The sequence below is a fragment of the Oryx dammah genome, unplaced genomic scaffold (assembly GCF_014754425.2).
Source record: "Oryx dammah isolate SB20612 unplaced genomic scaffold, SCBI_Odam_1.1 HiC_scaffold_28, whole genome shotgun sequence".
Lineage (NCBI taxonomy): Eukaryota > Metazoa > Chordata > Mammalia > Artiodactyla > Bovidae > Oryx > Oryx dammah.
In genome coordinates this window covers 101,323,788-101,344,467 of record NW_024070212.1, presented here as the reverse complement: position 1 = coordinate 101,344,467, position 20,680 = coordinate 101,323,788, and the positions used below count along the sequence as shown (strand labels likewise).

The 20,680-nt window shown below is 41.2% G+C and overlaps 1 protein-coding gene across 2 annotated transcripts in view; it reads left to right on the top strand.

The window, feature by feature from the left end:
* The window catches only part of YBX1 (Y-box binding protein 1), a 19,569-nt gene extending 928 nt beyond the window's left edge, over positions 1-18,641 (top strand). The window contains exons 2-8 of one of the 2 annotated variants that reach the window (XM_040231499.1): positions 456-519; positions 10,276-10,309; positions 12,967-13,056; positions 13,354-13,656; positions 13,772-13,854; positions 17,148-17,413; positions 18,254-18,641. In XM_040231499.1, coding sequence (XP_040087433.1) covers positions 456-519; positions 10,276-10,309; positions 12,967-13,056; positions 13,354-13,656; positions 13,772-13,854; positions 17,148-17,382 — 809 coding nt within the window. In that variant the 3' untranslated portion in view covers positions 17,383-17,413; positions 18,254-18,641. The remainder of the gene's footprint in view (positions 1-455; positions 520-10,275; positions 10,310-12,966; positions 13,057-13,353; positions 13,657-13,771; positions 13,855-17,147; positions 17,414-18,253) is intronic. The other variant, XM_040231500.1, reaches the window with a different exon arrangement.
* The last annotated feature ends 2,039 nt before the right edge of the window (positions 18,642-20,680 follow it).

Genomic DNA, 20,680 nt, shown 5'->3' with positions numbered 1-20,680 from the left:
CGGCCGCGCGCCCCTCCCTCTGTGCGGCCGCGCGCCGCCGACCGCGTGTGCGGCGGGGTCCCTCCCCTCCGTGCCCGCCGGCCGCGTGCGCCCGGGCCCGCACGCCGTTGTTCCGTCCCCCACCCGCTCCCTTCCGCGTGTACCCTGAGGGCGCGGCGCGCCGCCTACGCAGGCCGGAGTGGGCCGGGCGGCTTCCCCCCTCTCACGTGCTCGCCGCCGCCCGCGGTCCCCGCGCACACCCAGCTCGGGCCCGCGCCCCAGGCCTGACCCGGGGCCTCTGTTGCGGTGGGTTCACCCACGTGGACCGTGCGGATGGCCGGCAGGCCCTGGGGGAAAAGGCTGTCAGGTGGCCATGGGTCTTTGCCAGGGAATGCGTGAGCCACCGGATGCTGAAGCGTGGCGGTTTTGAAAAAGGACGTCTAGTAATTGTGGGTTTTTTTTCCTCTCTCCTTCAGCAACGAAGGTTTTGGGAACAGTAAAATGGTTCAATGTAAGAAACGGATATGGTTTCATCAACAGGTGAGATGACCGCCCTGAAGCCCTGTCCTGCCTCTTGCATTGCTCTCCTCCATCTGTAGGCTTTAGGAACTTGGGGTTGTTGGCGCTTGTGTAGGTTGCCATCCCTGGTGTAGGGCTAGTGGGGTTTTGTTTTCCTTGGTGACCAAAAGGATTAGGAGACGTAGAGATTGTCTTTGTTTTGTAGCTAAATGTTGATCTCTAGCTAACTTGAAAGATACAAAGCGATTTAAAAGGCAGGCGGAGTGAGTGAGCCATCTCTTATTAGTTAGGGCGAACCAGAAAAAGCTAAGATCTGGTGTGATTTTGTTAGGCTTAGACCCCTCGCATTTTTATCCGTCATTCTTTTCTGTGTTACTGAAACTGGTATTTGAAAATGTGAGCCGCTGTTTACTATGTAGGTTATTTACAACTTTTTAACCTTTGGAGGTAACGTGATTTGACAATGCAAGAATGTCATTTTGACTGAGGTCTTATTGCCTTATTCCTCCTACTTCCTTGTCCCCCCAAAATCGTACCTGTTAAAGCTTTGGTTGTAGCTTACAGTGACCTTAGTCCACGATTACATTCGTCGTTGTATTTGAAGGTAGAGCTGCAGACTGCATCTTAAGGATTAACCCTTTGAGTTGTTTGCAGCAGTGGGATGGGGACGGCAGTTCGCGCACAGTGCTCTTCGTGGTCCCTGTCAGCCGGGCATCTTTTCCAAGATGGCTGCCCGGGCTGGTGGTGCAGCTACAGGGTGTAGAGCAGTGTGCGTGCTGACAGCACTGTTGGCCTTACAGGTGTGATGCGGTCATCGCAGCGCTTCATTTCTTAACACCCCTATTACACTGGATGTTTGAAAGAACTTCAAGAATAAGAAGTAATACCGAATGTTTCTGAAATGGACTCGACTGAGGGAAACCAAGTGGGCAAGCTCAAGCCTAGACACACACTTGGCGCAGAAACCCACTAGTTACTCAAGCGCTCAGAAAGCAAGAGATTGTAAGCATTTGACGGTCTGTTTTCCACGTTTGCAGTTGAGGAAACATTTTGTTTCTTCCAAAATCTTTAGTAATTTTCCATCTGTTCTTACACTGCCTTGGGACAGGCAAGGCCACATTTTCTCATCAGTTTTCTGATAATGGGTTACTAGTGAGGAAGGCAGGGACTGCTTTGATGCCAGTGTTTGACCACTTTTTAGGTGATCTCTGAATTTGTTAGTATTTCAGTCTTCCTCTGATTTTACTCTGGCCTCACCCTTAAACCAGTGGTTTTCGAATTTGTGTGCTTACTTTGAAAGGATAAAAGTGCACATTCCTGAGTTCTTTTCTTCTCAGCTTAGATTCATTGGGTCTGGAGTACATTTTTTAAGGAGACTTCCAGGTGATAATAGCCTGTGAGACTTAGTTTGAGAAACACTGCTTTTGACCTTTGACCCAGTGTGGTGATAGGCTATCACAGGTGTGCCTATTAGGAGTGATCTGTAATTTGCAGCCTTTTAAGTAATTTGTGTGTGTGTTTTAAAGATTGTAGCATATATGTTCCTTCTGTTCTGCTGCATTTGTTAAATGGATCTAGATATTTGTAGGTGAACAATTGATAATCCAAGATAAAAGCAGTTCTTCGGGTTCTAAGTTTATTCTGTGAGATACCATTCCTTTATCCATCTAACTTGTAATGAACTCGTTTGATCATCAGATAGGGCAAGGTAAATGTAAGTTGGCTTTTAATGATCCTTTGTTTGGGTTGTCTTAACCACAGTGTTTTGTCAAACTAACTGGTTCAAATAAATGTGCTTCACATTTCTAAACTGGTTGTCTCAATGATTCAGAGACTTTTGAACAAGACACTATAAAACCTAACAGAAGTTAAGTCCAGGAGAGGTTTACCTTGCTTAAGGGAAAATGTATAGCAAGTGGTTCAGGGCTGTAGGCACCTGGCTTTCCTGAGAGAGAGTGTGTGTGTGTGATGGGTGCTGTTTTTGAGGATACAGTGTATGGGATGATTGGTATAGGTCTAATTTTAACCTTGGGATTCTATGAATTATTTATTTTAGGTTCTTAAGTTTTTAAAATTTGTTAAAAATACATTTTTAATGTAAAAGTCCCCTTTAAAGGAATGTATTTTCATTATAAACTTTTTTCAGTCTGTTATTGCTTGTGATGATTTTTAAAGCCTTGTTAGAATTGTTTTTTTAAGAATTGTATTGTATGAAAGGTGCCAAATAAATAAGACTGTTGATTTTAACACAGCAAATTTTTTGGCTTTGTTTTCTTAGGCTATGTAGTCTAGGAATTCATTGTTATTCCTTTGTGTTCTGTGACTATGAAAGATAATTGGATTATGTGACTAGAGGGGTTTATTAACCCCCAGAATTATTTTTCATTTTATAATGAAAAACTTCACTCAGGACTATTTGAGATAGCATTAGAAGGATGGCATGGGATCAGTCTTTTCAGGATTTGATTACTCCGATTTTGAATCTAGAAACTGTTTCCTCTTTTGCTTCCAGGTGTTGAGGATTAATCCATGCTCACCAAATTTAAGAAAGATTGATATGGATCAGTAACAACTTATTTTCCAGTTGGACATGCATCTTTTAGTGACCAGAAAAGAAATATTTTTCTGTTATCCAGAGTAGTTAAAATGCTAAATTAATTGTAAGGGGTGGCCAAGAAATTTCGAGCAAAGAGAATCAAATACAGAAGAGATCACAAACTGGTAATGTGCCTAATCTGTGAGTTTTTAAAGAGCTACTATTTTAGTTTGGGGGCCTTTAGTTCCAAGTAAATGAAAATCAGCTCGCCAATTACATGTTACCACCTGTAATTGGGGTATGCATTCTCTTTTACCACATCTTTCAGGCTTAGTTTTCTCCTGTTGTTGACTTCCTTTCCTGCCTGGCCTCTGTTAATGCATTTGTGTTTATTACTAGGAAAAGACTCAGCTGTCCCTCCCTAGAAAAATACTATATCCTGGCTCTCAGGTTTGGTCTACCTTTAGGGGGCCTCCCTATTGGGGATTTCTTGTGTATATAACTGATTCTTCATTACAGTGGTGGTAAGAGTAGCTAATGTTTATCAAATATTTATGCCAGGAACTATAGTAAATGCTTAAAGTCAACTAATGGATTTAATCCTCAACATTTCAGGTATAAGTACTATTCCATGGCACAGAGAGGTTGAGTAAACTTGCTCCAAGAAGTGTGGTTAGTAAGTAGCAGAGCTGGGATTTGAATTTATTTTCTCATGTTGGAGTTTGTCTGCCCTAACTGCTGTTACGCTGTCTGCCTAGTCTTCAATTTGTTTGTTTCCATATGGTTACAGATTGGGGGTGGAGGTGGTATTCTTGGCCATATGAAAGGTTCTTAAATGATATCTAGCCTGTCACTAGGGCCCCTGTATGCTGCTAGTTCCCCAGATTTGAAAAGCTTCTTCTCACTGTCTGTTTCATGTAGTTAGGGATTGCCATAATATAGTTCTAGTTTAGTGTGCAGATTGTCTATCTAATATTGGGAGGCAATTAAGGAATTATAGGAGAGAGTATCAGGCTTTATCTTTAAATTCATTCTGTTTTTATATGATCTGTGAATCAGGAACCAGTTTTGCCTTTTAAATGTTGTTTAAAAGAGAGGAAAATATACAGCAGTCTGTGACCCTACAAAGCCTGTTTAAATATTTACTTGGCTGCACTGGGTCTTAGTTTTCATGTGGAAATCTAGTTCCTTGACCAGGAATTGAACCCAGGCCCCCTTGCATTGGGAATGTGGAGTCTCGGCCACTGGACCACCAGGGAAGTCCCATAAAGCCTGTTAATTTTAAAAGTTTGTAGACCTGTAGAAAGATGATTGCAAGCCTCTTAGGCTATTAAAGTCAAACTGATCATAGCTTGATGACATGGGAAGAGCCAAGAGATCATAGGTAGTCTGTAACATAAATAAGTAAATGCTGTGGCACTAGAAAAAACTTGAAGATTTGATGGTGTGCTATGTGACTGAACAACTTCACTTTCACTTCAAGGGGGCTGGAGGCGTTAAAAGACATTTGAGTGGTCCCCCAAATCTGATGTGTCATTGGCAGTCTTTTCAAAAACAGACTGTAGTTCTTAAGACAGTGGCTTGTATGCAGAGCACTCTAGGATTGATTCCTGTGCTGGTTGTTAGGCACTGATTGTGAGTTGGCCAGAAGTCATTTCACTAAGTTGTTGAGAGTTGAAACTTTTATTTTTATAGCTATAGGATTATAAGTTAATTTACGCTCTTGGGCATATTAAATTATTAATGGCTTGGTGTGGTGGCCTTCAGATAATGGCGTAAGAGCATTTATTGACATATGGTATGTCTCCTTTCGGGCAATACTGTAGATTGGCACCTAGTGAAAAGAACATTTCCTAAAATTTGAAGTTGGCTACATGCTTTTTACCTTCATTGCGCTGCATTAGGGACTTTGAAGAGCCTTTCATTTTCTTTAGATCCCTGCAGGATTTCCTTTTTCTTTGGCATTCTCTTAACTTAAAATGGCATCTCCTTTTCTTCAGTCTCTTGCTGTCTGTGTGATTTTTTTCCTTGATGTCACTACTGTATTATATGCTGAATAAGAGCAAAATTATATCAGTACTTTTAGATAGGTGAGAAAGCTGTGTGTTCATTGTAGAAAATTTTTCAGTAGTGAATAATGTTCTGTGAACACCAAGAAGTAGAGTAGAAGAATACAATACACATTCTCCTTGACTGCTGGAGAATGGAAGGACTCGTGTGTGATGCGTGGAATGACGCTGCTGAAATACTGTAAATCTGTGCTGTCCAGTACAGTAGTAGATACATGGGTCTGTTGAGCATTTGAGAAACTGAATGTAAAATACTTCAGTAGTTAATGTTGACCATAATATTGAAATGATCAAATTCATTTTACTTGTCTTTGCTTTTTTTTTTTTTTTAAGGCCACTAGGAAACAAACTTAGATATTTGACTTCACAAATAAAGGCAGCTTACCCAAGGTTATGTAGTTAATAATGGGGATAGCCAGGATTCCAACCTTGGCTCCAATGATTTTGGTAAGGAGCTTTTAACTGTTGGGTTCTATATCTCATCTTGCCACTCTCTCCTCCTCCGTTGATTGATAGGCCTTCAGTTCGGTTCAGTCGCTCAGTCATGTCCGACTCTTTGCGACCCCATGAATCACAGCAGACCAGGCCTCCCTGTCCATCACCAGCTCTTGGAGTTCACTCAAACTCATGTCCATCGAGTCGGTGATGCCATCCAGCCATCTCATCCTCTGTCATCCCCTTCTCCTCCTGCCCCCAGTCCCTCCCAGCATCAGAGTCTTTTCCAATGAGTCAACTCTTCGCATGAGGTGGACAAAGTACTGGAGTTTCAGCTTTAGCATCATTCCTTCCAAAGAAAACCCAGGGCTGATCTCCTTCAGAATGGACTGGTTGGATCTCCTTGCAGTCCAAGGGACTCTCAAGAGTCTTCTCCAACACCACAGTTCAAAAGCATCAATTCTTTGGCGCTCAGCCTTCTTCACAGTCCAACTCTCACATCCATACATGACCACTGGAAAAACCATAGCCTTGACTAGACGGACCTTAGTTGGCAAAGTAATGTCTCTGCTTTTTAATATGCTATCTAGGTTGGTCATAACTTTCCTTCCAAGAAGTAAGCGTCTTTTAATTTCATGGCTGCAGTCACCGTCTGCAGTGATTTTGGAGCCCCCAAAAATAAAGTCTGACACTGTTTCCCCATCTATGTCCCATGAAGTGATGGGACCAGATGCCATGATCTTCGTTTTCTGAATGTTCAGCTTTAAGCCAACTTTTTCACTTTCCTCTTTTACTTTCATCAAGAAGCTCTTTAGTTCTTCACTTTCTGCCATAAGGGTGGTGTCATCTGCATATCTGAGGTTATTGATATTTCTCTTGGCAATCTTGATTCCAGCTTGTGCTTCTTCCAGCCTAGTGTTTCTCATGAGGTACTCTGCATATAAGTTAAATAAGCAGGGTGACAGTATACAGCCTTGATGCACTCCTTTTCCTATTTGGAACCAGTCTGCTGTTCCATGTCCAGTTCTAACTGTTGCTTCCTGACCTGCATATAGGTTTCTCAAGAGGCGGGCCAGGTGGTCTGGGATTCCCATCTCTTTCAGAAATTGCCAGTTTGTTGTGATCCACACAGTCAAAGTCTTTGGCATAGTCAATAAAGCAGAAATAGATGTTTTTCCGGAACTCTCTTGCTTTTTCCATGATCCAGTGGATGTTGGCAATCTCTGGTTCCTCTGCCTTTTCGAAAACCAGCTTGAACATCTGGAAGCTCATGGTTCACATATTGCTGAAGCCTGGCTTGGAGAATTTTGAGCATTGCTAGTGTGTGAGATGAGTGTAATTGTGCGGTAGTTTGAGCATTCTTTGGCATTGCCTTTCTTTGGGATTGGAATGAAAACTGACCTTTTCCAGTCCTGTGGGCACTGCTGAGTTTTCCAAATTTGCTGGCATGTTGAGTGCAGCACTTTCACTGCATCATCTTTCAGGATTTGAAACAGCTCAACTGGAATTCCATCACCTCCACAGGCTTTGTATGTAGTGATGCTAGTTTCTAAGGCCCACTTGACTTCACATTCCAGGATGTCTGGCTCTAGGTGAGTGATCACACCATCATGACTATCTGGGTTGTGAAGATCTTTTTTGTATAGTTCTTCTTTGTATTCTTGCCACCTCTTCTTAATATCTTCTTCTGTTAACATACTGTAATGTGCAACTGTGTTTGATAATTCAGCTGCTGTATTAGACTGAATGGTGGCGGCCTTCTAGATAGAAATTCTTGAGGGTAAACCATGTCTTATTTTTATTTTTGGTGCTTAGCACAATGCCCAGTTAGCTAGCACAAGTAAATACCCAACGTTATTAAAGAATTGAATGAGGCGTTTGGGTTTGCTGTTCTTTCGTTGTCAGTCCTGTGGCTACGGTAGATCACAGGAAGAACTAATAAGGTGGAATAATATGGACGAATAGACTTTGGAAGAAAGTTAAAAGTGGCAGTAATTGGGAATCAACAAACCCACACAGAACAGAACTGGTCTTATGTGGCTTGTGAGCAGAGAATGGCGCTCGCATTTCCCGTGTGGTGAGGGTGGTGAGGGGGCAGTATGTGGCAGAGCCCTGGTCCATTTACACAGAATGTGCCTGTGTCGCAGGTGAGGACGTGCAGGGATACTCCGCCCGGCTTGTTATTCATTACTGTCCTCTCCCAAAATTAGAGAAACCGTATCCTGTCGTCTACCTGGAAATAATTTGGAAATAGGTAAAGATTTCCAAACGGTCCTTTTTGAGTTTTCAACTTGATAAAGACCAGAGCCTGTAGAGTCAGATTCTACCACTGTAAGCAGATGACCACATACTTCATTTTCCTAATTTGTAGAATGGGTGGTAATATAAGTAAAAGCACCCACCTTGGCATTGTGAGGATTGGTATGGTAAAATGCTTGGCAAAGTATCTGAAACTTAAACCCTCACAGTATAAGCTGTTAACGTATCTAAGCTTTTCCCCTGTATAACAAGTTGAACTAGATCAACTGACTGACTAGAGAAGTATTTGGTGAATTTTTAAAAATTCCTTTTACAACCCTAAAGTAAGATTCATAGACAGCTGCTTTTCTTTTTATTGTGTGTATTTTCAGTCTGTAAATACCTATGCAGCTACATTAGAAAAAATGATATTAGCTACCCAGGTCCATGGGCAGCAGCATTGATAGTAATGAAAAATCCCTCTGTTGAAAGTTGCCTCTTTTTTTTTTTTTTTTTTTTTTAAGGAAATTTTGATGCATACTACAACTGTAAAGTTCCTTTTTCCCCAAAAAACTCAAGTAATAAATTTACTTACATGGAAGTCCAGTACCAAATGTCTTTTACCTTAGTTATCTGGCAAGTCTTATATTCTTTACTCACGTTAATGAAAGTAATGTCCCCCTGTCTTTCGAATAACCTTAGAGCTTGAAATTCAGTCATGTTGCATCTGAAAACTAGTGGTGGCTATGGAATTGTGTGATGTATGTGGACCTATTTGACAGATGGATACTCCAACCGGCTGTTAATTCCTAAGTGTTCCTAATACTCAGTGGGGCTTCCCTGATGACTCAGTGGTAAAGAATCCACCTGCCAGTGCAGGAGACTCTGGTTTGATCACTGGGTTGGGAAGATCCCCTGGAGAAGGAAATGACAACCCACTCCAGTTCTCTTGCTTGGGAAATCCCATGGACAGAGGAGCCTGGCAGGCTATAGTCCATGGGGTTGCAGAGTCAGACACGACTTAGTGACTAAACAACAATACTCAGCTAGTTTATAAGGTCAGTTTTCACTCACCCTGCCTTGGGTGGGGTGTGTGTGTGTGTTTGAATAGTTTAAATTAATCCTGTTTTCGAGAATGTCAGAATGGGATAATGATAATCCCATGGTATATGGATTCTTTGGTGCATAAACACTAGAATGTTTAGTCCTTTCTCAACTCTGACCTACTGACAGCAGGGTGGGGTGAGTCAGGAAGGGTCTAGAAATGTTGCTTCTCCAGGGTTTCTTTTTACTAGTAGTATCATCACATTAATTCCCAATCTCTAGAAAGTCAAAGCATTCACCACTGCTCCCTCACTGATTACATCCATTCATTCACAGTTTTTCCCCTATTTAACAACAGACTAAAGATTGGTGTGGGTTTCCCAGGTAATTCTGTGGTAAAGAATCTGCCTGCAGTGCAGGAGACCTAGGTTCAATCCCTGGATTGGGAAGATCCCCTGGAGAAGGACATGGCAACCCACTCCAGTATTCTTGGCCGGGAAATCCCATGGATGGTGGAGCCTGGTTGGCTACAGTCCGTGGGGGTCACAAAGAGACAACTAAACAACAAAGATTGGTGTAAAAATGATGTCTTAAAATGAAGGAAAAGAGGGTTGTGTGCTAGTGAAAAGTTGCATTCATCTTCACTTCCTTGGTTTTCTGGCACAAACAATGCTTGCCATGTGAATGATGTCGGTATTGGTACATATTTGTACTTCATTGTAATCTGTCGCTTTATTTTAATCAGTACTTTATTTTTACCAGCACTTGCTGTTCATGGCAAAGTTGAACAGAAAATACATAGTTCGCATGTACCCCAGACCTTCAGATTGTATCCATGACCACCTCTGCTATACTGTACCAAGTGATACATTTGTTTAAATTGACAAATCTACATTTGACACCATTATTTATTGCTCAAAGTCCATAGTTTACATTTAGGGCTCACTCCTGGTATTGTACATTCTGAGGTCGTCCTTATACCCTCAGTGAAAGTTGAGAATTGGGGATGGTAAAGATGAAGTAGGAAGGAAGCTAGTTAATTGATAAGAGTATGTTCATGCTCTCTTCTACTTAAGTTAGAGACAATGCTCTTAGAGGTACGAATGGCTTGTGCTGGAATACTTTCAGTGTTTAGTAGAATGAGAAGTGACAATATATGTTGCTAGTCACTTCTATCCTCTGAATGGCTTTGTAGCTCACACTTTTTATGTGTCTGTTTCCTTTTTTAATCCTTCTGAGGTAGGTGGTGAGACAATTGTTAGTAAAACCATTGTGATTTACTGGTTGTGTTTTTGTTTCGATTCTTAATTTCCTTCCTAGTGGCTGGTTGGCAGCCAGGGAAGTCTCTAAAAAGGGGAGGGGAAGGCACAAAGGATCAAGCGTATTCTTAATCTTTGGCAACATGCATTGTAGTGTTCAATTTTCTAACTTGTTCTACTTGGTTCTGTCTTGTAGGAATGACACCAAGGAAGATGTATTTGTACACCAGGTGAGTGCTCCTGTGGCTATTTACACTTCTGGCTCAACACTTGTGAGAAGAAAAGGGTGTATGTCTTCTGAACTATTGTTCCTTGTAAAAAAGGATTATTAAGTCCACTTACCAAACAGTTTAGTTCCCACAGGAAGAGGGATAGTACAGCTTAAATGTGTACATTAAAACATTGTGTTGGCAGTTCACTTAATTAAAATAGGCCTTTCGTGTTGGTATTTTGTTTTGTTAATAGCTGTAGCTTTTTAAAATGTTGAATTCGCTTGATTCCTTACACTTAAATTTTCAAACCTAATTTCAGACAAACTGAAAACCTCCATTAATCTAAATTCAAACCATACTATTGCTGTCCATAACACACTGAAATGCTGTTAGAATTACCTCTGACAGATGACAGTAGTGATGGGGGAAATAGGCCAAAGCTGCAAAATACATTGATTTGAGACAAATGTTGAAAAACTGGACATTGTAGCATAGATCCTTCTGTTTATTCTAAAGTACTTTGAATGGGTAAGATATGTTTTTATGTTTGGAGAATTTTTACCAGCTTGGGAAATTTAGAAATCCTTGCTAGCTGAAGGTTAAGTGAAAGGGTGGTATGGCAAGGTTGGTAGTTACTTACTGAATAGGTTTTAGATTAGCCTCAGTGTTTGAGAGGAAAAACTGGCAGGATAGGTGCTGCATGCCCAGCTCTCCTCCACAAGCACTATTTACGGAAAGTATTTGGGAAACTGTAAACATGAAGAAGTTTATTGTTTAAGCCGCTGCCAAGTGAACACTGATACTTCAGCCTTAAGTATATCATAGGCTTCATTGGACTTAATTTTCTTCATAGGAATGCAGTGGGCAATGGGTAGGAAAATTGTTTAGGAATGCATACTTCTGAGGCTATTGAAATACTGACTTGTATTGAAAATCGCTCTTTAAGAACTTTTTAACCACTGTACTGTGATGTAGACATCAAAAGACAAAGTCAGTCTCCACACTCGTGCCTTTATTCAGGCAAGTGTGAGCTTGGCTCGCAGCATACTTCCTTGGAAAGGCTGCCTTAAGTTGGTGTTGTGTAGCTCTCTGCATTGACCTGTAGACCACTCAATGACAATTGAGGGGGAGTCCAGATCAGTTTCTAGGTACATCCAAAACCCTGTTCAGTAATCACAGGGTCAAACATTAAGTATGGAAACATTTAAACTATAAACAAATAACAAGACTGCTCAGGCAAAATAGTGTATTAAAACAAATGTTTGTTTTATAAAATTAAATACCAATACTTAATCTGTCTCTTACTTCCTTCTGCATATTGGAAGGAATTTGCAGACTTGGGTACAAGAGACAGACAGCAAGGCTTGCCAGTCTTGCTGCCTTTGGGCAACAGTGAAGGGTCTGGGAATGTGCAGGAGAGAATTGATACTGACCAAAACAAGAGTTTGGGGTTTTAATTAACCCATATTTCTGCTATCCCCTATGACTGCAGATAATTGAGAGTTACATGAAAGTTATGGAAACTTTGTGACAGTTTAGATGACAGATGAGATCGATTATTTGGCTGAACACATGTCACCCAGTTGTACCAACCCACAAGTTGTCACCAACATGCTTTCCTCTTTATTTTGGAGGTGGTTTCAACATTTAGTTGTTTCTTAGGACTTTGGCTGCTCAGGTCTTGGTGGTGTTACAAGGAGACTGCAGTTCTGGGCAACTTTAGCTTAATTGGCTTCAGATTTGTTGGTTGTCCTGCCTCCTCTGGAATGGAAATGCATGGGTGATCCCGTAATGGATACCGCTGTGATATAGTAGAATGAACATGGGATTTGGAGTCCCGAGACCCGGATTTAGAAAAGTCCATACTCTGCCACTTACTTTGTGACCTTGGGCAAGTCCCCTGACTTTTAAAGCCTGTTTTATTACCTTAAAAGAGGAATGAATAATGATGCCTCACATCTTCATAATGTGATTGAGTGGGTAATGCATGAAAGTACTTCATGGAAGTATTAAATGTGAGATGTTATTCTTCCCCTTTAGTTTTGTTATACAAGTCTAGAGAATGAGTAACAATGAGAGATTTAATGTATTCTGGGGAGGTAATAACCCACAGAATATTAAAAAGTGTCATAGTTAATTCATGGGAATTGCATATCCATCGAAGTATTCCCACAATCAGGTTGGAAGGGATTTTGGTTGACATTTGTAACAGAGTTTGATATGGTAACACAGGGGCAAAGTTGGTTTGGTCAACTTTGAAGCATGCAAAACTAAACTCGCCTGTCATCTAAACTGGCCCTGTGTGGGGCTAGCTTCTACTATTAAGTGCAGTCTTTGGGGATAGGTGGATATCCTCATTTTGTTCAAAGCTACATATAATGCTTTTGCAAAAAGCATTTTAAAATATGTTTATAGTTGTGTTTGTCTTGCGTGTTAAATGACTTTAGTTTGGAAAATAGTGATAAAATGCTGGGGCCTTGTAAGATTGGAGTATTTTGGTTGAGGTTGGGGGTAGCACTGGTCCTTGTTTTCCTAAATTTATTGATGGTTTGGTCTTATTTAAAGCTAATTTTACATGTATATCCAAGTTAAAATAATATTGACTCTGGTACATTTTAAATGAAAAGCACATTATTCTCCCCTGTTAATCTATTTTTGGAATGTGATATTACTAGACTGCCATAAAGAAGAATAACCCCAGGAAGTACCTTCGCAGTGTAGGAGATGGAGAGACTGTGGAGTTTGATGTTGTTGAAGGAGAAAAGGTGAGGATGCTTTTTGTGTAAAGGTTTGACTTCAGTATGGAAATATTTTGGAGATCTCATCCATTAGGATGGTGGCTCTAAGGTGGATGGATGGGTCAGGTGACCACTTGAACACAGGTGCACCAACCCTAATGTGCTGGCTGCAGATAGAGGGCTACCTCTTCAGAACAGTGAGGAGCTAGTGTTAAATCATTTCTATGCACCCCTGGCCACAGAGACCCTTTTGTATTTTTTGTGTGCGTTTTGTTGCGTGTCCTTAATTCCATTGTCACTATCACTATATGATGGCTTTTGTAGGGTGCGGAGGCAGCAAATGTTACAGGCCCTGGTGGAGTTCCAGTGCAAGGCAGTAAATACGCAGCAGACCGTAACCATTATAGGCGCTATCCACGTCGCAGGGGTCCTCCACGCAATTACCAGCAGAATTACCAGAATAGTGAGAGTGGGGAAAAGAATGAGGGATCGGAGAGCGCTCCCGAAGGCCAGGCCCAACAGCGCCGGCCCTACCGCAGGCGGCGGTTCCCACCTTACTACATGCGGAGACCCTATGGGCGTCGACCACAGTACTCCAACCCGCCTGTGCAGGGAGAGGTGATGGAGGTAAACGGGGTTTTATTTACTTCTAACTGCTGCTGTATCCAGACTTTTGTCTGGTTGGGGGTTTGCACTAATGTAAATTGAGTAAAATTTGGCTTGGTTTCCATTGCCTTTTCAGGGTGCTGACAACCAAGGTGCAGGAGAACAAGGTAGACCAGTGAGACAGAACCTGTATCGGGGCTACAGACCACGATTCCGCAGGTACGGTTTGCGTTTAGAATTGACTCAGGCATGTACTACAACTCAGCAACAGCATGCTGCTTCTGCAGGCTTTTTCAGTCATTTGTCTGTTAACACTTCACGTTTTCTTTCATCAGATGCCTAAGAGGTGAACCTGAAGTCAGGTATCTTTGAGAATGTATTCTTTGCATCTTTGCTGGCACTGGTTAAAAACAGCTTTATAGATGTGGTCTACTTTTTGCAGTTGGTTTTGTTTTTGTTTTACTCTAATGAGGGTATGGAATTTCCCATTTCTGTCCTTTAACAGGTAAGAGAATGGTAGTTTAAACTGCATTGTATTATAACTTTAAGACCTGATCCATTGGGAGGGAGAAAAGTAAAGGTAAGCATACCTTCTAACAGAAGGTGTTTAATTATTAGAGGATTTAGGGTAGAGCTTCACAGGCCAGACAGGTTTAATGCATATATGGAGTAAAAGGTCTTAGAATATTGAGTCTCCAGATGTGATCCCCAAAACTAACAGGTAGCATACTATTCTAAACCTAGATACAGATACCTTGTTGAAATACTGCAATCACAATATCAGCTCTTAAATAGTGATAAATGTTTATCTGTGATAGTGATAAATGGTCTAAAATAAGCTTTCATGCTCTGTCCCTTTAAATCCCAAGGGCAGTATCCTTGGTCTACTTTTTGTTATGTTGTAGAACTTTTCCAATTTTCTACCTATTTTCGTTGGTGTGTTTAAAAACAGCACATGAGTTTTTGTTGAGTGCTTCAGTTTTATTTAGTGGTCTCATTTGAATATATTTATTATAATCTATCGATGAATGCAGGGCTTTCCAAACTATTTAGTCAGGAATTTTTTGTTTGAATAGTAAATGACACATGCTACTTATAATCCAGGGGGTGAAATGATCGATGCAGATCCAAGAGCAAATTGTGAGAAATCTGAGATCAGTATAGCAGGAGTTTTGCTGAAAGGAAGACAGATGAGGTGGCAGTAAAGGGAAAGGAATCATTAAGAAAGGATTTTTTTTGTTTGAGAAATAAGAGCTTATTTGTAGGCTGAAAAATGCAATTTAAAAAAAAGTATACTTGTCAGAATTATCTGCTGCAGCTATCTTCAGTTAGGATTGGGTTTGGTCCATGTGATGGGATGTCTTTTGCTGGGAACCGTGGATGTTGCATGTGAAAAAGCCAGAGTTTATGGGCACCAGTGTGTTGGTGAAGTCAAAAGGAAAGGGGTGAGAGGTTTGGGACAAATATGTGAAATTATCTGTAGAACAGAAATAGGGGAAATCAAGGAACAGTGATCACAAATTTAAAGTGGGTCCACCAAACAGGCTTATGTTTTTCCAGCCATTTTGAGCAGCAGCCTCAGATTAAGCAGAGTTAGATTTGTTCAGCATTTGTCTGCTCAAAGATACTGGGTTTGGGTTTGATGATAATCATTAGTGGTAGACCTTATACTTGGAGAGAAAGAGAAGAGGATTAAGGAATTGTTAAGGGACATAATGATTGATAGGATTGTTGGATTATAGGTACTAGTGGAAATAAGAGTGGGAGAACAAGACTCCTGGAATACACCAGGAAAATAAGTAAAGGATGACTAGAGAGTGGAGTGCTTGAAACAGAGAGGCTAAGTAGCAAACAGGAATTGCATGGGAGGTAAAGCAGCCACCTCATGCGAAGAGCTGACTCATTGGAAAAGACCCTGATGCTGGGAGGGACTGGGGGCAGGAGGAGAAGGGGACAACAGAGGATGAGATGGCTGGATGGCATCACCGACTCGATGGACGTGAGTCTGAGTGAACTCCGGGAGATGGTGATGGACAGGGAGGCCTGGCGTGCTGCGATTCATGGGGTCGCAAAGAGTTGGACACGACTGAGCAACTGAACTGAAAGAATCTAAAAGCCCATGTTATATGGAACTGTTGTGATAATTACAGTAGGAAAAGGGTAGTAAAATGGAACATGACATTAAGATTTGAAAGGTGGGATTTTAGAATTCAAAAGGCTACAGGGGAGGGCCAGGGCAGTTTAGCCAAAGACTGGTCAGGAGTTCCCAAAAATGTGGGAAAACCGTTTCAGGAGAAGAGGTGGTGGGGGGCTGTGGGGGGCGGGGGAAGTTGGGAGGGGTAGGTGGAAGACTGGAGGGGTTAGAGGTGAAAAATGGAATCTTAAATAGTTAGAGCTGGAATGACCTACACAGGTGTAAAGGCATGCTGATAATCTTGGTGTTTAAAGTGTGTGACTCGGTGGTTTTTACTATATTCACACCAGCCCTTGGCTACTGCTTTCCTTGTATCTGTATTTGCCTAGTTTGTGTCTGGCTTTCACCTCGTGTGTTTGTCATTCATGCCTTTATCATTAGTACTTGATTTATTTTTATGACCAAATCAGGTTCCGTTGTATGGATATTACAGTTTGTTTTTCGTTACCTTGGTTGATGGGCATTTGGGTTATTTTCACATCTTGTTGTGAATGTTAAAATAATGCATGGTGGCTGTTGTTTTGGATGTAGATCTAGAAGTGGAACTGCTAGGTCACTTAGTCTCCAAGCTGTTCTGCAAAGCTGCTGCACCATTTTGTAGTCAGACCAGCCAGCAATGCATTGAGGGGTTTTTCCACCCCCTCCCCAGTGTGATTGTTTTCAGCTCTCCTGGTGTGTATGAAGTGGTTTTGATTTGCCTTTCCCAAACTAATGGTTGCTGTGTACTTTGATTTATATGAAGATAATACCTTTTCTCTGGTTTTGATTTCTGCTTTTTTTAAAAAAAAAAAACAAACACACAGATGTTCATCTATAAAGGTTAGCACTTGTTTCCAAACCTGGTTACTTTAATACCCATGTTTTTAAATAGCATCAGGGTATTGATGGTATTGTACAGCTTTAGTCCTTTCATGGCTAACTTTGGAATAGGTTATACTATGGGTATTTTGAATAATACGAGTGTGTTGTTGTTCAATCACTTAAGTCACGTCCAAGTCTTTGTGGCCTCATGGACTGCAGCACTCCAGGCTCCCCAACCTTCACTTAACTATCTGTGAATATATTGGGTATATATATGGATATAGTGGGTAATATGAGACTGTTAAAATCAGTTTTAAATGGTCATCTTAGTTTACACTTCCAAATCCTTTTACCAAGTCGTCATACTCAATTTGTAAAGTAAAAACCAAGTTTACTCTTTCAGTTTTGATAAATTGCCTGCATACCACTTGATAAAAAGAAAGAGCAGATGTGTTGACCTGGTGACTTGATTAAAGAAAGGTTTTATCATTGCAAGTTTCCACAATGTTCATTCCAGGGGCCCTCCTCGCCAAAGACAGCCCAGAGAGGACGGCAATGAAGAAGATAAGGAAAACCAAGGAGATGAGACCCAAGGTCAGCAGCCACCTCAACGTCGGTACCGCCGCAACTTCAATTACCGACGCAGACGCCCAGAAAACCCTAAACCACAAGATGGCAAAGAGACAAAAGCAGCCGATCCACCAGCTGAGAATTCGTCCGCTCCCGAGGCTGAGCAGGGCGGGGCTGAGTAAATGCCGGCTTACCATCTCTACCATCATCCGGGTAAGTAAGCCTCGATGGCCCTCTGGGCAGTCATGAGTGATGTCCATTAATGAAAGAGAGGAAAACCCAGTTCATCAGGTAAGGTAAGCCACTTAAACGTACGGTGTCTTCTACCCAAACTAATCTTAAGATGACTTGTATGTCATTTTGTTAATGGACTGTGTATCAGAACCATACTTTGGCCTAGCTTTGCATTGTATCTTTTGTATTGGGGCTTTTTTGTCAATTTTCTTGGATGATTTTAAAGTAAGCTGGAGAAGGAAATGGCAACCCACTCCAGTATTCTTACCTGGAAAATTCTGTGGACAGAGGAGCTTGGTGGGCTGTAGTCCATGGGGGTCGTTAAGAGTCGGACATGACTGAGTGCACACACAAACACCGGTAAGCTGAGGAAAGTCTTGCTAACTACAAGTAATTACATTGTGAGATTCTTCATTTTCAAAAATAAGTGGGATAGCTACTCAAATTAAAAACGTAGGTGATGATGACCAGGATGGTCTGTTTGAGGAACGTGGTGGCTTTGGCATTACATCATCAATTCTAAAATTAAGAGGATTCCCTTTTTACTTGATTCTAGGAGACATGTATTTGTCTCTGTTTGACTCTAGAATTATCATTTTCAGCCAGTGAGACTTTTTCCCCCTATTTTGAGTGTCAAAAGGTCATTCAGAACCTATGAGTAGCCATTCTTATTATATAGCAATGCCCACTCCTGTTATGAACTGCTGTGTAAAGGTAAACCAGTATGAGATGTGTTCCCTGCCTAGCTAATTTGATATACTAAAAGATTGCAGTGAACTATAGAAGGTAATTAGAAAACTTTTTTTCTCTCTCTTACAGTTTAGTCATCCAACAAGAAGAAATGAATATGAAATTCCAGCAATAAGAAATGAACAAAAGATTGGAGCTGAAGACCTTAAGTGCTTGCTTTTTGCCTGTTGACCAGATAACTAGAACTATCTGCATTATCTATGCAGCATGGGGTTTTTATTATTTTTACCTAAAGACGTCTCTTTTTGGTAATGACAAACGTGTTTTTTAAAAAAAAAAAAAAAGCCTGTTTTTTCTCAATACACCTTTAAAGGTTTTTAAATTGTTTCATATCTGGTCAAGTTGAGATTTTTAAGAACCTCATTTTTAATTTGTAATAAAAGTTTACAGCTTGATTTTTTCAAAAAAAAGTCAACAAACTGCAAGCACCTGTTAATAAAGGTCTTAAATAATTGTCTTTGTTGTATATTTCTGCCTTGCTTCATTTTAGTTTATAAGTACTTAGCTGGTTATTAGCTTAAATCTCTGCAGATAGGTGATACTTAGTGGTATTTACTCAAGGAAATGTTCTTAAAATGTGTAATCATTTGTTGAGTAGCATACCTGTACTGAAAATTAGAATTTGCTACGATAATCTGGCCATTTTCCATTCAGTGAGTTCCTTTTACTGGGAGGCAGTGGTAAAGAGAGGGCATGTTCTAGTGGAGACTAACAGAACTGTGAGTTATTTCAGCCTGCAGATTGAAGGACACCCACCTTAGTTAGCAGATGTCTGCCACAGAGACTGCTGTACTCAGTAAACACAGCTCCTTTACTTGGGTACTAGAGGTGGTAACCACAAATGATGGAATGCTTGTGGGAAGGCTGCTTAAAGAATATAGAGGGCAGTGACATTGATTTTGTCCTCGGCACCCTTGTAACGTAAGCATGTTCTATATTTCATAGTGTCTCACTTTGCTTTATGGAGTAATTTAATGACTGCTGTCCAGAGACATTCTGGACCGTTCTGGCCAGGTTTGGAGACCTTGGGGATGTGCAGTTGGCCAGAGAGGCACCTCTGGAAGTCATGCAGTGCTGTGTGCCTGTTCAGAAGGGGCTTGGTATTCACAGAACCGAGAGTGGCTTTGCAGTGGTAGTTTTGGTTCAGGGGACTGGTGAATAAAGTGGGAAAAAATAGGCAAGTAGCTGGGCTAGTATCAGTTAACACCTTGAAATGCCTTTTCTGACTTTGGGACCAGCTCTTTGGATGGTATGGACAATTGAGCACTGCTCATGGTATGTAAAATGTAGTGTTTTTTTTTTTTAACAGTTGCATGCATTAGGATATATGTTGTGGGAAATGATTTCAACATTGCTTATATAATCCAATAATATAAGAATGTGATTTTGAAAACCATGGCAAGGAAGAAAGCTTTTTGTGATGTAGCCTTGCTGCCAGTGTTGCAAACAGAACATTGTTTTTCTCTTGTGTATTTTTCTCATGTCACCCAGCACCTCATGCTGAATTCACTATGTACGAGGACTAGACAGCCTAGAGAGGGGCGGTGGCTGCAGTCCTCTGCTGCAGCAATTTCCTCTGACAGCTCTACCCTAGCTGCTTACCCTTGAGTCAGGTTTTCCTGCTGTAACAGTTTGAATACCTCATATTCCTGAAGAGCTGTATAGCTGGAGCACAGAAGGTGGTAAGGAACTGAGTGCCAATTCAGTCAAATCAAGTTTGTTGTCTGTTTTATTCCTTTAAAATTAATTTAGGATGCTTTTGGTTTCTGTTGAAGCTTGTACTGGCTGGCCTAGGCAGTCAGGTAATACTTAAGAAATAGGTGATAGTGGTAACAATCCAGAAGAGCTTGTAGTCAAGAATGGATAATCAGTAAAGAGCGAAAATTTATTTCATATAAGAAATACAGTAGTATCAAGGAAATGCGTGCAGAACTAAGTAGCATTTTCCAAAAATCTGGGAGGAAGCAAAACTATTGAAAGATGTTAAAGCGAAATGAAGATTTACGTGTTCATGGATATTGAGAATGATGTCAATCCATCTATACAAATTCTTTTTTTTTTTTTTTAATGGCATTTTTGGGTTTTTGAAAAGATGAGAGATTGGAGGTTAGAGGAGAGAAAAAGATGTAAAATAGTTGTCTTGGAGAATAGGAAAATAAGTATACCAAGAAAGAAGAACTGCCAGCAGGTAGAGGGTTGGGTTTCACCCGAGCTTGGCCAGCTGAATCCAGCAGAAGGGAAAAAAGAGTAAAGGTACAGAAAGCAAATGCAGAGGGCTTCCCTGGTGGCTCAGTGGTAAAGAATCTGCCTGCCAGTGCAGGAAGTGGGCTCGTTCCCTGGTCTGGGAGGATCCCACCTGCTGCAGGGCAACTGCACCTCACAGGCTGAAATGACTGGTGCCTGAACACTCGAGAGCCTGTGCTCTGTAACAGGATGAGCCAGCGCAGTGAGACGCCCATGCACTCAGCACAGCTAGAGAAAAGCCAGCAGAGCAAC